General features: G+C 41.2%; 1 protein-coding gene across 17 annotated transcripts in view; it reads right to left on the bottom strand.

The window, feature by feature from the left end:
* The window catches only part of BBX (BBX high mobility group box domain containing), a 141,064-nt gene that overhangs the window by 56,105 nt on the left and 68,105 nt on the right, over positions 1-16,854 (bottom strand). For all 17 annotated transcript variants that reach the window (XM_051780977.1, XM_051780978.1, XM_051780974.1 and 14 more), the window contains 2 exons: positions 4,863-5,033; positions 3,085-3,327 (listed from right to left, as the gene is read on the bottom strand). In XM_051780977.1, the coding sequence (XP_051636937.1) occupies positions 3,085-3,327; positions 4,863-5,024 (405 nt within the window). In that variant the 5' untranslated portion in view covers positions 5,025-5,033. The remainder of the gene's footprint in view (positions 1-3,084; positions 3,328-4,862; positions 5,034-16,854) is intronic.

Below are 16,854 nucleotides of genomic sequence, written 5' to 3'. Positions count from 1 at the left end.
GGAAGCAATCCCAACTGCCCAGATCTCGCTGATGCAAAGACGTATTTAAAATTGAAGTGTCTTCTAGCAAGGGAACAGGGCTTGAACAATAACAATCTCACTTTCCAAGGTGGCCGAATACTTCCAGTAAGTCCTGTAAGAGCTAACAAAGAACACTATTCCTATTACTGAAGTAAATAAAAATGCTGGAGCATATTTATGAGTGGTCAGATTAATTTCCCATCAGTGAAGAAAAATGCTAACAAGGCAGCAACACTTGTGGTTCCACTTGGAGTATTAACCAGCTACTGGGCTTATATCCTAGATCATGAAACTTTTAAAGTTAAGTTGCTCTAGGAAGTTTGAAGGACAGAAATAGAAAGCCTGGTCCTAAAGAAAACACCATCAGAAGCAGACATCAAGCTCTGGAGGTGCAGCATCAGGTCTCCAGAGCAGGTGTTGCTACAAGAGACCATAAACCACAAGACTGAAAAGAGTGGGGGTGTGGAATCAGTTTTTCCAGATAATTAAGGCACCCCAAGGTGCAGATAGGTACATAATGGGATTTTCCAAAGTGTCTAAATGAACTATAGACCTGATTAGCCTCTCAGTGGGAGTCAGGGATGTCCAGTCCACTAGGAAACGTCACATAATTCTGACTGGCAAAAAGTTTGGGTGCCTCCCTATCTTCCAAATGCTAGATCTTGCATATACCTAGACATATGTAAATAAATATACAAATGCCTTGACTTGCATACTGTTGAGATAGTATCACTGCTAGTAGAAAGCAGCTCAGAAACTGAAAGCTTCTTTCTTGATGCTTGATCTAACCTACCTGGCTTTGTAAGCTACAGCATCAAGTAGGAAAAAACATTCTAGAGACTATAGAACAACAGGGGCTGTAGCCACTGCAGTAGGGATCACTTCTGTCAGGCCTACCTGTACCTCTGATTCAGATGCTCAGGGTACCCAAGACACATTCTGGGGATAGCAGACATGATACAGGGTCCTCTGGGAGATGTGTGCCCTGCCAGTACAATGGATAGAGGCTATGTAGTGAAAACTGGAAGTCAAAAAGCACTGAAAACCTACATTTAAGTAAGAGAAGCTCACCTGCTGTATTTTAAACCTCAATGAAGTTATCATATAGGTACCAAAACAGAAGATTATTGGTACAATGGTAATTTTATGTTCTTCTAACGGCATTCACCTTCTTGATTTTTAAATAAGCTCTCCTTAGGAAAAACACTAACAAGTGGTTTTCACTAGAGTTAACCTCTTTTTGACAGTCTCAGTAGTAAGCCTAAGTACAGGCAAACCCGTGCAACCTGCTCTAAGTGAACCAGCTTGAGCAGTAGGTTAGACTAGACGACATCCAGAGATCCCTTCCAAGCCCAGCTATTCTGTGGTTCTGTCAAAAGCAAATGTTAACATAAAATGACCAATCCACACATACAGAGTGGGCTTGTTGGTGAAGTCCCAAATATGTTCAGTAGCACATTACAGCTGCTAATTATTGTTGTAACATACACTGTTTTAAGAATACAAATTATACTCTATCTCTTTTCTATGCATTTTTGGAACTACTTATAATGATGTAAACTACTAAGATTTATTGTTTCGCTATGATGCTGAATATGTAATTTGTTCTTCATGCCAAAAAACCCCATCACTACAGGAACAATGATTTCTACAACAATATGATTAATAGTTTCAGATCTGCCGCTTCGTACAGAAGTTCTGCAATTTTTCCTCTTAATGAATGAGTTTCCTTCAGCAAGACAAAGGGCTAAAAAAAAGCCACATTGTGTCTGTTTCTTCTAAAAATTATTTCTTAATTTTCTTCTCTGCATCTATACTGAATCTGCTAACTGCCCTTTCCCCACATATTTAGAGAAGCATCATTAATTTGTAAGCGGGAATGCAGAACAAAACAGAAATGGTTGGACAAAGCTGAGGCTCAAATATTTCAAATCTGTGCCACAGATGGGGAACTACAGAGGTACTACAGACCCTGCTTCAAAAGAGACCTGCCATGCAGAACACTTTGTTTTTCCTGTGAACCTTTCCATGCTCACACAAACTGCTGAACAGCCAGACCTTATATACACATGTTAACAGCAGCACACACCTCCAGGTCACAGGGCAGGTATGGATACTAGTTTTCCCAGTCGTTTCACAGCTACCTGCACTTCCCATAGTGTGCTAGCATTACTTGACAAATGAGAGAGATGTTTTTCCTTCTCACTGGTGCTCCATTATTTTTATTAAGATTGAATTAAAAGGTTATCCACAATCTATATCACACAAGTAATTACAGGGATCTGTTTTGGGCTGATGTTGTCAGCCTAACTAACTCACTGTGTTTCTCTCAATGTACTATCAAAAACTATAGCCTTCTTGGGGACAGCTTATCAAGAAAGATATTTCTTAAAAAGTCTCATTTAAATTTTCAGGTGATGTAAAGATACTTGGTGAAATAAGGGGATGAATCTCTTTCCCTTGCTTCCAGTTAAGGGACTCTGACTTATGTATTGCTCTCTGATTTGGGTATTGGACTCACCAAAGGTTGCTCTATCAGAAAATAGTTAGCAATACACACGGAACATACTTCATGAAACACTAATAATTTTTTAATTCTTTAGCATCAAAGGTAAAAAGGGACTACATTTCTTGACTGTGCCTTTGGTTTGGTCCACCTGTACTGTAATAACAAACTGTATTACTGGTATCACATGAACAGCTTGAGCTAAGTATCACTAGTCAGCTGACAGTGAACTGTGTGTTACCGTTCTCAATGGCCGCTATCCACGTGTTAATGCTTGTACTGCAGAAATTATCAGGTGATATCTATCACAAAGTGCATTTGTACCAATGACTACTAGAGCCAGATTAGTTTGTGCACCCAGACCAATTTCTTTTCATTCTGGTCCCAAGGACCAAGTGAATTAAAGCAAGAACAGCAGCTGGGCACCATAAACCCACTAGGGAAGCTGAGAAACTCAGAGAAGAGAAAGATCCCACAGAAAACATTTAATACACAGAGAAAAAGAAGATAAATATGTAATAAACTCCCTTTACATCCACCATTGAGACAGAACATACCTCCTTGGCCATGTCAGTGTATTTCTGTTTTTCTTTTGGATCTAGAACAGACCACCAATCTGCCAAGATCTTGGTTGCGCCACGATTATCGAGGCGAGGGTGTTCTTTTCTCACAAGAGAGCGGTGGCGTTTGCAGAACAAGAGAAATGCATTCATTGGTCGGCGAGCTCGTTGCTCTGAGGACTCGTCATCTTCAGTCTCATCAGCATCCTGCTCTAAACCATCAGGGCCAAGGAGCGGCACCTGGCAGAACCAAAAGGGAAGGGGTGTGAACTCAGTTATCCACGTTTCTCACCAACACTGAGGGTGAATGAGGGAGAAGCACATGGATGCACACAGCTGTCTCCAAAGGCCATCTGTTCCATCCAGGAGATTCAGAGTTCTACATCAAACCTCCTCACCTGATAGTCCAAGGTTCATTCATGCCCTCTGCAAGACTTAAACTCTGACTTCCACATAGAACAGATTTCTAAGCTGAGGAGCTTTCTCTAGTAATAGTCCTAAAGGGGCTGGAGGGAGGAGTTCATTCTTCTACGCCCTTCCTACAACCTGGAAATCATCTTAGTGGGATTAGGCAAGCAGAGTTACCTTGGTCTTCAGTTATTTGCTGTTTGCAACTACAGAGCACACAGGGAGGAAAAGGCACAGGTAACGTTTCCCCATCTCCACCATTCATGGCTCAGCCTGTGAGCTGTGCAGCACTGCAGCCCAGTCAGAGACAGAGGGCAAATCTCAACACAATACACTGCCAAAACACGCTCTCTCCATTTACAGGCCAGTGTACCATTCCTACAAGGGTTATGCCACAAAGGACTAGTTCTGACTGAATGAAACAAATTATTGCATGACACAGAAAACCACCTCCTACCTAACAGCAACACTACTGTTTTATACCACGTTGTGAAAGTGACCTGTAAGGTCAACAGAAAGCACTGTCAGAGTATCAGGCTCCTCCTTATCCTTATCAAGGTCACACTCCCTTATTAGCACATGGCTCAAGGCAGTCTCCTCAGCACTGACCTCTTCATTCCTGCCTTAGGAAGGCATCAAGGAGATTCAGATATGAATGCTACCCACATGATGGAAACATCACAAATCCATAAGCAATTCCCACTTCTTGATAGAGAGGATGATTTTAACAGCAGATCTGTGAGGTGCCACATGGCATGGGGGGGTCTTTATGAAAACAGGATAAGGTCAGTGTCATTGAACAATACCAAAATACCAAGTATCAAACTGGAGACAGATTATTTCAGCTGTGCACTCAATACTCTAGAGGATAAGCTGAATTTCACATGCAAAGATAGCAAAAATTGTTGACAGCTTTTTCCTTCTTTTTCCCCTTTAATCTTTGTCTTTTTTCAATCTTTAAAAAAAAAAAGAACAAAAACTATTAGTTTGTTATGGCCTCAAAGCCACTAGAAGCAAGCCAACAGGTCAACATCACGTCTAAAATAAACAATTAAAAAGACCACATCAAAACACATCTTGGGCAATCAAGATTGAGATGTGCAGCATGTTATTAAAACAACCCAGTTAAAACTCTTACAGTCTAACTCTAAAAAAATTTGTCCATGATTTTAAAAGCATGATTGACAATTCACTTTCCTGTGTCATTACTTGCCTTTATAGCTTTATGGGCACAGCATCACTTGTTTTTATTGTCTGTATTTGTTCACAAAAGAGAGTAAGACAACACAAACAAAATAAAAAACACAGCTAGGGTGAATCTGACCCACCATTAACCATCTATAGTCAAAGCATCCAATGAAATCTACCTTATCAATATCTTCTTCTTCTTCTTCCTCTTCTTCCTCTTCAGAGAAGTCAAGGAGTTTCTTGGCAAGCAGGGGATGCCACTGGAGACACTTCCTTTTTGGTCGCTTCCCAGTTCCTTCTCCTTCTGTCGAGTGATCCTTATTCCTACTACTGCCTTTCATTACTGTGACCTGTCATGAAAAAATATTGATAAGTTCACAACAAACTCTCAGACATAAATGACCATCTAACCAGTGAAAAATATATGAAGCACTAATACAAGACTCTTGGAAGTTTTTGGCAAGATACTAGATAGGGATTTATTCCAATTAGCAACAAAAGGATGGATGTACCTTTTCCAGTCTTAATGTTTCCACTTAATGCCTACAGTAACTAGCAACATACAATTTAAGAGCATAAAGTAAGGATGCTAGCCAGTCCAGCTCTCAAATCTGCTCCTGTCTGAAGCATAGCTGAGAAGCCCTCACACTTCACTAGTCAAGTGATAGGGAGACTCCATAGCTCTCCCATACCTGTAACCATTGTAGCTTTTCATATTTTGCGACTGAAAATGTCAGGACATCCCTCTTTCTGGTAGTGGAACATATCACCAGCCACTCATCCATTAATCATGCATTTATATATAGCAATGTTGATACAAAACCCCATGATACTATGAGCTAGGATTTCTCCAGTGTCATTAAAGGGTGCAATAGGGAAGAAAATCTGAATCCCTAAGAGAAGTGAGTTTTAAAACACAAATTTGAAGCAAACAACCAAAAGTAGTTATGCTGACACTTCCAAAGTACTTCACAGAAAACAAATACCACATGCTGATCCAAGTGTGTGCAGAAGATAAATCATATTTATTTATTCATCTATCTTGTCTGCATGTGTCCTTATCTAAAATATACCTCAAAACTACTTCTCAGTAAAAATACAAGCTTAACACATCCCAACTACAAATTTAAGAGTTGACTTCAGAGATCTGCTACCCAAATAAGGGGCAAATAAATACACAAATAAATAAAATCAGCACATCACATCCAAGTACTGAAGCCCACAGCGAGCCAGCGGTGCTGGTATACAGTCTGGTCCCCCATAGCCTTCTGTTTGTACTGTGTACTGTCAATGGTAAGCCTGACAGGAGCATGGCTGGCTTTCTAGGAAAACAACACAAACATCGAAACAAACTGAACCTGAAGAGCAGTTAGCAAGCTACATCTTTATAAAGCCAACAAAAATTGATGAAGTCTCACAGGGGCTTCTCACCAGCAGAAAAAAGAAGCTGGGCTAAGTCCTGGTCCCACTGGCAAAGCCAGAAGAAGCTCTGTTGCTGATTCTCAGGAGAAGGGCATGGAAAGAGGTCAAACTGCAAGACCACAATGCATTTTAGGATGTTGCTTTCTGGAAGATGCTAGGTACAATGCTAATGTTTCAGCCTAAAGCAGAAGGAGGGAAAGCTGCCACACCTGCACTTACACTGCCTGCCCAAGCTATGGTGCCACCATTTGGGCAAATGACTCACGAGAACTATCTCACACAGTGAATACTGCCCACACAGCTCCAGCCATGCTCCTACATATCCCACCCATTTAGTGATCACTATTTCTGGTTTTGGTTGATCTCCTCCAGGTATGTTTCTTGTTGGTTAACTCACTGGCATTTTGGCAATATGCCCTTGTTTGCATCAGAAACTTGAGTAAGCAGCTGCTTCCTCTGCTGACTCCAACAGTGCAGAAAGCTGAAGGACCTTCAGACACTGCTTGCTGGAGGAAACAACTGAAGCCTGAAGGAAATAGGTCCAGATATTTTAACCTACATTTTAAAATGGCATTTTCCTGGATGCATATTAGGGTTTGATAGCTCCTCCCCACTTGTCAGCAGACTGCAGCCCCCTACCAGTTAAGGAGGCCCTGTAACTTTGCAGCTGCTTCCCATTAAGTTACACACTTTGCTATCCCCATAATGTCACTTCTACCTGGAGGACATTTAAACTTTGATTTCACAGCACCCACTCCTCTGTTCATTTTCTGTAATCAACTCCTGCTGGTTACAGCAAGTATTATATAGCACTTAATCATGGCCCATTTCACCTAAATCTTCTTCTGTGATTTGCAAAACAGATCCAAATACACAAACAACTTTGGATTTAAAAAAACATTAAAATGTGGAAAATTAAGCTGCAATCCAGTATCATAAAATACACGTTTGAAATTGGTTTTATCCCACTGTAACCTCTGCCACTGCACCATGCTCCCCATCTGCCTCTCTTCCTAAAGAGCTGAACCACCATTTGCTTTTGTTTGGGTATTTTCAGACACAAATCAACAAAGCTGAGTTAATGTTCAAGCAGGAACTTCAGCTCCTATGGGTAGCAGAGATTCATTCAGAGATTCAGAGTTTGCTAAGAGATACAGATCTACCTATAACTCTAGTCAATAAAGTATGTGGCCTATTTCTGAGCAGCATAAATATGCTACAAGTACAATGAGGAGTCAGCTACTCCAGTCCTTACCACTGACTTATGTAGGTGAGCTAATCATATGGCTTCTGCCTACAATCAGTCCTAAGTACATGAGTATTACTGGCAACCTTCTACCTTGTTAGCGTGAAACTAAATTAATGTTTGAGTGCTCCATGATCCTCCTCAGCTCAGCTGAAATCTCAGGGCTATTTCAACAACGGCATTGCCTTTAACTGGCACCTCTCTGCCTGCTGCCCTTCCTTAGAAAGATGAGTACAAGACTTTAGTGATTCCACAGTGTATTTTACACATCTTCTCCATCACTCCTGAGGCCCTGCCTATGCTCTATGCTGAGTTCAGCAAGGCAGCACAGACACCAAGCATCTGTCACCTTGCAAATCCTAAAGGGACTCTCAGTATGTTATGCCTCTTCGCTACAGCCCAGCTCACAAATAATTTTTGTTTTCCAAGTGTAGGTATTGAACACTCAATTACCTCTAAAATAAATTAACTAAAGCTCACCACACATTAGTACTAAAATAGAAATGTATGCTCAGCTTCAGGAATTCAGGGGATGTTCCTTTAGTTGTTTTCTTAAATTGTGAACTGTTTTACCCTACTACTTGTCACCCTGAAGCAGCAGTTTCACTAAAAAAAGGGGCTTTTAAGGAAGATGGGTTGTTACCCTACCAGCTGAACATGCATTTAGGAGACCCAAGACATAGAGTAAGTCAGATCCTGGTTGTTATACGGGCATCATATATTACAGAAACACACAGAGTCACTGTTTGCTTCCACTTTGGAGTGAATCTCTGCAATGGTCAACAACAAAAACCCTGTTGATCTGACCCCACTGATGGAAGGACTGACTGCCTTTAAGGACGACAGACTGACTTTAATGTTTAACTGCATGGCCTGGAAGCCCCTCACCCCTTAAGTATGTCAAGCCATATACTCTATCCTCCATGCTCTCTCTTCTTGCCTATAAAATAGAGGGTCATTCATAACATGAACACAAAATTATTTCAGCCCCTATTTTTTAATACATCTATGTTTCCAAATCCTTTTTCCACATTTTGGCATATTCAAATTTTCATAAGTTTTGATCTATATTTCAGACACTTTTTTTGGTATTCACTTTTTTCTGATGCCTTTCTCAGTCAAATATAGGATTGGTATGATGAAAAACATTCTAATTCTCTATTACATCACATGGGACTTTTCCTCTTAAAAACGGATGCCAACATAGAACTTGCTTTCCTTTCATATTACTACCCTCCCACTTTATGGGCATTTCTGTCATAATTGTTGATATTCACATACTCATATAATTATGAGAAAAGACCACCAAAAAATCCAGGCAAATGCAAAATACAGTTAACATGGATACTTTCCTTCCTTCTGACAAAATGCAGTGTAACTACTTAGACAAGACACTCTGTGGTCAAGTGAGTGCATGTATGATTAAATCACAGTGAAAGTTTTACTGGCATTATTTACTTTGTGAATGGCAAAACATCAGCGGAATCCATTTACCTGATTCTTAAGATTCTATTTATTTATCTGGGGTTATTTTTTGCCTTGACACATTGCCAATAGCATGTTAGCTGTTTGTTTTGCATGAGAGACTGGAAACTGGCAGAAAGAAGCAATCAAAAATAGCAGCTCCTGCTCTTACTTTCAGGGATCCCCAAGTGCTGGCAAGCATCCCTACCAGCAAGGATTTGAAGAAAGAGCTGGACTTGGACCCTACAAGAACTGAAGCACGCTTCGCAATTAAAAAGCTCCACAGAAAGTCACAATGCCAGTCATGGGCAATCTTCGCAGGATTTGGGCTTAAAAGTAGAGAAATACACAGCACCTGAAGTGCAAAGTTTGCAGTAACTGGAATTTATGAACCATGTCACAAAAAAAAAAAAAAGGTAATTTCTTCAACAGCATCAGTAAAAATATCATGCATCTTTTAAGGCAGATGTAATGGCTTTTAGAAGATAGCAAGAGTAAAAATCATTAAAACCAGCTAACAAGATTTTGCAAGCTACTTCTCAGCTTAAGGATGACAAGAAAGGTGACAGCCACTAGGGAGAAAGTAGGAATATTTCAACAAGACAAAAGTATGGACAGTTTTGCTTAAAATAAGCCACATATGCTTTATAACATCACCAGAGGATACCTGTCAAGCTGACATTCATGATCCACTGACAGCAAGAAATACCTTCAGGGTGACATTCTACACCTACTTTTGTGCAGATACAGATCAAACAGTAAAAAAAGATAAAGTTGGGGGTTTTTTTATGCTAGCTGTATTATTTCCTTTCTGGTCCTGGAAACATTAATCAAAGAATCACAGTTTTCTTAGATGTCTTATAAATATGTATACCTAACAGAGCTACAGAAGAAAAAAAAATTAAGATTTCTTAAGAAAAGAGCTGGATGGTGGAAGAGGGGGAGCGGGGGAGAAGATTGATTGTTTACCTTTTTACTGTATATGTTTCTATTTTAATCACACAACTGTATGCAAGTCTTCATTTATTAAGTGTTCATTAACAACAAGTGTTTGATTACATTTGGTAACATTAAGTTTTGTTTTCCCTAGCTTACTCTGTTATTTATAAAACCTTATATACACAGGTGACCAACTTCTGCAGTACTAATTTTGGGACCATCTCACCCCACTGTTGATCTGTCACTGAAAATGCTGCTTGTGCTGAACAAGGTGAGCTCACCAGACATCCCCCAATACATTCACAAACACCAAAATCCTTATAAAGGTCTTCAAAAACAATGAAGCACTGTAATACAGGCTAGAAAGAAATCCAAGACCTGCAAAAGCAGAACCCCAGAGATGTGAATTGTGACTGTGGTACAGTCCCTGTTGGAAGGTTCTCCATGGAACACTGTCTGAACTTCAGCAACGCTCATTTCAATGAAGATAGGGGAAATGAATTTCTGCTTTTCTGTTACCTTCAAACCACATTTCCTGGAGCCCAGTTGGGCCCTCGGCTGACTCAATGAAGATTACTGGTACAAAGGAGCAAAGGGAGAGTTCCAAGTGGATTTCCCACACTTTCTGCTCTGTTTTACACTATCTAAATTCTCTACTACTTCATAAAAACAAACACCAAAGAGAGAATAGAGGACTGAACTATGACACTAATAGCTTGGTGTTGTGGGGGCTACTGAGTCAGTGACCCGAGCTGTTTCAACAAAGAAGCAGGAGATCGGGAAATGAGCTCGTGTTCTTGCAGGTCTAACGAACTGAAGAGGTATTTGCATTTTCAAATAAAAGTAAAAGGAGATTGCTGGCTGTGAAATACACCTACACAAATACAGAAAGTGGTTTTTTTAAAAATAAATTTCTTTTAGTTCTGGAAAAAAGGAACCAGAATATTTCTATAATGTATGACAAAAACTAGTTGGCACTAATTGCTGACCAGTCAGCGCATATACTCTTTATTGTTTCACAGCAGAAAGCCATTAATGAGCTTTCTAATTTTCGAAGATGTGATGGTTTAATGGGGGACATGCTGAGACTCAATGGGGTCCTGTTTGCTAGTGGAGGTTTGGGATAGACTGTCAGTACAAGAAACACTTAGCAACACAGCCACAAGTCTTAGTTAATTTTTAATGACACACTCTTCCATCTTCATAAAGTATTTTAAACTGTTCCTTATTCTCAAACTCAGATCTGAGTTGCTTGCTTTCTTTATTCTCTAATACATAAAATTAAACTCCAGCATCATAAAAAGAATGTCAACAGCACTTTTTTTAATTTTGGGGTTTTGTTGTTTTTTTCGTTGTTTTTTTTTTTTTTTCTAAGTGTCCCTTTCATACCTACCAAAAAGGAATAAAAGCAACACATAACACAAGTCAATAGAGTTTAAACTTCACCTCTGCTCCTTCTCTGTTCATTCACACATGCACAAGAAGTAAGATTTTCTTTAGGATTTTTTTAATGCAAAGAAATCAACCGGGTTTTGTCTAGTATGAAAAGCATTTTATGTTGAACAACTGTACTCACTGTTAGCATGCTATCAGCATGCTTTAACTAAAAAAAAAAAAAAAAAAAAGAGGGGGATAAATTTGTTACTAGTGTTCACTTTTCCTTTTTATGTGCATATCATTTAGCTTTGCTTTTGTTTAATACTGTCATAGTTAATACCACAGAGCTATCAGTAAGAATGGTTGTAGGGGCATTTCAAATGCTAGCTCACTCCAAATCTGCTTTTAGAATGGAAACCACAGAGATAGCAAGTGCACAGGATGGCACAAGAAAAGCTCACACTGAACAGGAAAACCTCATGCATTCAATACACAGAAAAAACTTGCCTAATCTGTGCAAGGAATACTGTGCCCATATGTGTCACCATTCCAGAAAACTGCGGTTTAAAAGTTACTAAATGAACGTGGATCTTTCCATGAGACTTGAGTATAAAAGAAGTAAAGCTTGAAAAGTCATGAGATATGTAATCTACTGCGAAGTCTTTTCATGATGGCCAATTTTTAATAACGATTTCTTGATTTTCTTTCTTGTTATCTTTTTTCCTCTTCATTTATAGAAGACAACATGAAGAAATATGTTAAAATAGTATTTTAATTTGTAGGGAATTCTTCAGGCTTTAGGAACATCCTCATTAAAACAAGGGAAAGACAGGCAAACCCTGCCCACTACAAAATTGTCCTCAAAAGATACACTCACAAACTGGATCTTACCATTACAGCGCATGAATAAACTGATACAGAAACTAAAAAAAAAGAACAACCCAAATCTTAGTATACATCTTGACTATCTATTGGGTTTTCCTTATGCCCCTGCCAGAGAACAAACCCACTTTTGGGACTTCACTCAGCCATGCCAGTATTTCAACCAACACTGCCTGAAATTGGGTATGTAAACCAACTTGGAAGTCCTACATTACCTCCTGGAAAACCAAGTTAAGAGTGTATCGTGGTTTGTCTGCCAGCAAGTGTTTGCTGTGAGCATTATCTTAAACTCATCAGTGCTGGAAAGTACCAACTACCACAGTTGCAAAAATCGGCTCCTGGACCTGCAAAAATAGCCTTTACAAAGTGAGAAATGCTTTAGGAAATCATGTCAAGCTTTTATTTTCTACTATGTTTTCTCCTAGATAAACCTAATCTCTCAAAAAAAGTCAGGACTTCAAACACTAATTATTAATTTAAAAAAAAATAATAAAGTGACCAAACTTTCCAAATGGACTTGCTGAGGTCAGGCACAACAGGTTTGGCTCTACTTTGGGCCAAGCTTTTAATGAAATTTGTAGATTAAATGGTAAGCCACCAACCCCACAGGAAATGTTTTCCCTGTTTGGGCAATGCAGTTTCTGTTGGGCAGAAACATACCACTTCCATATAAAAACAAAACAGTGAGTCCACTCAGAGAAAACACACATCCACAACCCAGACACCTACTCAGCGAGTATGAAGGTGAGCATTAAGTTCAGAAAAGGAGGGGGTACAGGAAACACACCTGCAATTCGGGAGCAGGAGGGAGCCCAGGTCAGGGCAAAGGAGGAGGAAGAGGAGGTAGCATCAAAAACATTGTTGCTACCCAGTGTCAACAGCTGGTAACTGCACCAGGGCGCTGGTACCCAGGCAGGATAAAGGGGGGCTGAAAAGGAGCGCCCAGCTGCTGGACCCAGCATCTGTGCCATGGCCAGGCAGCCAGGGAGGTGCAGATAGGCAGGGACTGTGGGGCAGCCTGGGGCAGGGCAACCTCTCAGCCTGCTGCCCCCCGGGCTGGCAGAGCCTGGGGCACAGCAAAGGGGTACGGGTGCATGCCCAGTGGCTGGTGCCACTCCCGGGGTGCAGGGGGTACAGGTCCCACTGTTCGGTCAGGCATCGCTCCCATGCCACTAACCTGTGGGCAAGGGGCTGGGCATGTTGGCTGACTTAGGGCTCCTGCACTGAAGTGCCAACTCTCCAGTCACATAAAGCCACCACTCAGCGTTTCAGAAAGAGAGAAAGGGCAGTAAATACTTACTGTGCTAAGAGGAAAAGCCATGCATTTGGTGGCTCTGCTGAGCGATGCCCTCACAGGAGGACAAGAGGAAAGCCAAGCGTGAGACCTCCCCAGAGTAAGCTCTCTGCCAGCTCAGTGCTGGAGGACAGGGAGGACGCAGAGCAGAACTGTGCCTGGGCAGCAGGTAAAGGGGTTGGAGATGCTTGCTTCCAAACTGGCTCCAGCCCCTGGCAGCCCAGAGGGTTCTAAACCAGCAGCCCTAGGGTGGGAGTAGGTTTAGGGAAAGAAGTTTGAACCTAAGGGTTGCCCTTTTAAAAGTAAACTTAAAAACACATCCCCAACAACAAGCAGCACACACCACGGAAATAAAACACCAGCCAACACACCCAGATGGTCTGTGTGTAATTTTGTCTCTGAAGTGATGTGCTGGTACAGAGTGAGGGGAAAGCTGCTCACCTTCCTTGTGTTGTACTGTGCAACTTTGATGGAAGAGTCTGCCATGCAGAAACAGGTCTTGGGGTGTAAATCACTAACACCTTTATTCAAACAGAAACATTAATATCTCCAGACAGGAGCCTACAGAGTCACTTGGAAAAAAAGCGGTTGAATGAAGACACAGGTCTTAACCAAACCAGGCCTTTTATTTGCCTTGAATTTAACTTACAGTAGGACAGTTGCTATTCCAGGATTCATTTCAGCCTTCTGCAGCTACAGAGGTAGAAACAACAAAACCAGAAACCCAGCAAGTCACAGACTACAGCTACACTTACTTCATCAAATAAGACCCCAGTGACACACTCTGCTAGCCAAAATTTCTGGGTCTTAAAGTGCAGAAGACAAGTGTTTGTTAAGGTGAGAGCTGCCTTTCTGGACACTGGGTGCTAACCATCCCACATGCCCACAGCCCTGTGCATCTCCTGTAAAAATCCACCAGGACTATTAGCCCAGTGCTTTTCTTTTCCTGGAGCCCCTGGAGAGCAGGCAGGGGGGTTTCCTTGCTTCATGGTCTGTGCAGCACTAACGCAAAGGAGCCACATACTGGGAGTGGGGCAAGGCCTCCCACACAGGTAGGTGAGGTTGCTCACCCAGGGGACGGACACAATGGGACCTCTGCGCTACCAAGCCTGTCTCTGCTCCAAGGTGAAGGAGATGTAACCCACACAGCCTGAAAACTTTGACATCCTTTTGCTCCAATGCAGCATTTCTTTTTGCTCCTACATCTGCTGCCACAACAGGAGAGAGCACCAAGAAACTCAGGAAGATGAGGAGAATAAAATGCCTGAAATTCAAAACATAGAGGAGGCAGAGCCCAACCTACTTTGCAATGCTTCCTCCCACGGAGAGAGGGATAATGACAACACCTGCTACAAAAGCCCTCTGCTGACACCAGAGCAATTTATCAACAGAGCACTTTTCCTACACCAACACAGGGTAGACTGTGAAATGCAACCACCTCAGACAGGAGACAAGTGCTTGTCTGCAGAGCATCACAGACCACAGCAGCAGCACAATCCAAAAAGCCACTGACTTTTAGCAAGTTAGAGATGAGAAAGCACACCCTGAAAAATTTGCTCTGTGCTCCTGTGTGAGCAAGACTACCTGAGCCTGCATAGGGAGCAGCTTTTCTAGAAAGAAAGTTGTCAAGTCCTGCTTTTTTGCCATTATTTTAATGTCGCAAAATGAAAATCTTTGCCATGTGTCAACAGGATCACCAGGAGTTCCCTCTAGCTTTTGCAAGTCACTGAACAGTTAATCTCAGTATAAAAGAGCTCTAGAGCCGGTGAGCTCACAGGTAAGATGGCCACGGGAAATGCTTAATGTTCAGTGCATGGGCACTCCCATCAGATCATTCCCAGGAAGGCATCTGCAGTTCAGCAACAGCTTCCTCACTGAAGGGCCTATTGGGTAAGAACTCCAATTGGAATTGTATGTGAACAAGGATGGCCTGGAGTTCTGCTCACAGCCTTCAGGGATGAGACCTTCTGAATGGGAAAAAAAAAATAAAATCAGTGTTCTTGACTTGCTACTCCCAAAACTCCATTTTTATCTTTGATTAATAGGCAGTAGGCTACTAATTAGTAGACTGCTGTAGGGTCCAGTCACGGCAGAAACACAGCCAAGTGCTTTTGCACAGCGCAGAGCAGCACAAAAGAGGAGATGTTCCTGCAGCAGACATCGCAGGGTGAGCACAGCTGAATGGGAAAATTGTTCAACTCTTCTTTTCACCTCTTGTTGATTGGCAAGTTCTGCAAAACCGGACAATGCAGCTGTGTCCATCCCTACTGTACTCCATTCTAAGGTTTACCACGTGGATAACGAAGCTTTCATAATAAAATTCACTTATAATTACTACCAGTGTCAGGGGAACCATATACAGCTGTATGAGCAAATGAAAGAATTACTCCCTTAATACATATTTAATAGGCCATAAAACATCCTTGCACAACCCTGTATTATACTTCGTTTCCTTCTGCCCTTTGCAACTCAAGTGCAATAGGCCAAGACAGTTGTCTAAACATCCCCTCAAACAGCTACTACCCACTGCTCCTATGGAAGATCCACGAAATTAATGGTTACAGACAGTATTTACTCAGCTCTGTGCATCTTCAATATAAAGCTCATAAATCATAGTAACGTAAATCTTATGCATCTCAGAAACAACAATAAGAAGGCTCCACAAAAATTCAAATAAAATGGCCTTGTGCAGTGTTCACTAACAGAAACTGACTTGATAATAAATTCCTAGCTACTAAAACATTTTCTGCAGAATCAAACTGTCACAATCATCTCCCATCCTCTCCCCCTACCAAGAGATAAAGAGTGTAAAAGCCAAAATTCAGTGAAAAGCGAACCCTTGGGTGTCTGTTCCCTGCCTGAACCCTTTCCTACCAGACTCTGGGTTAATTTCCAAGTTACTGACCATATTAAAGTAGCAAAAATTTGCCAAAATACATTGTATCTCAAACCAGGATAACCAAGAAGGTAAACAGAATGCCAAGGCAAAGTAAAATTTTACCAAAAAAAAAGGCTATAAATCTCTTCTCCCAAGTAACAAGATGGCCTCAAGACGTACCAGGGGAGGTTTAGACTGGATATAAGAAAATATTTTCCCACCAGAAGGGTAGTCAAGCATAGGGACAGGCTCTCCAAGGATCTGGTTGAGTCACCATCCCAGGAGGTCTTTTAAAAGACACACAGGTACAGCACTTAGGGACATGGCTTGCTGGTGCACCAGGCAGTGCAAGGTCAGTGGTTGGACTCAATAATCTTCAGTGTCTTTTCCAGCCTAACCAATTCTATGATTCTAAGAAAAATAAGCAGAAACCAAACTACATTGCACACATTTATCAGTTACGTATCTTCTTTCTGAAGGCAGTATTTTAAGCATCAGGAATGGGTTTTTAATGCAGACAAGATTCCTTATCGCAGTGGTTTAATTTGATCACAGAAGGAGACACAGCTAAATGAACTTTAATTGTGTTTTTGGAACCACCACCCTCTCTCAGAACTATACAGATCTACACAAAAACCTTTGAGTCTATAAAAATTTGTAATGATTTTG

Source organism: Manacus candei, unplaced genomic scaffold, assembly GCF_025592945.1.
Source record: "Manacus candei isolate 608988 ecotype Guabito, Panama unplaced genomic scaffold, ASM2559294v1 h1tg000014l, whole genome shotgun sequence".
Classification (NCBI taxonomy): Eukaryota; Metazoa; Chordata; class Aves; order Passeriformes; family Pipridae; genus Manacus; species Manacus candei.
Note: the sequence above shows the minus strand (reverse complement) of the source record. Positions and strands in the feature narration are given on the sequence as shown.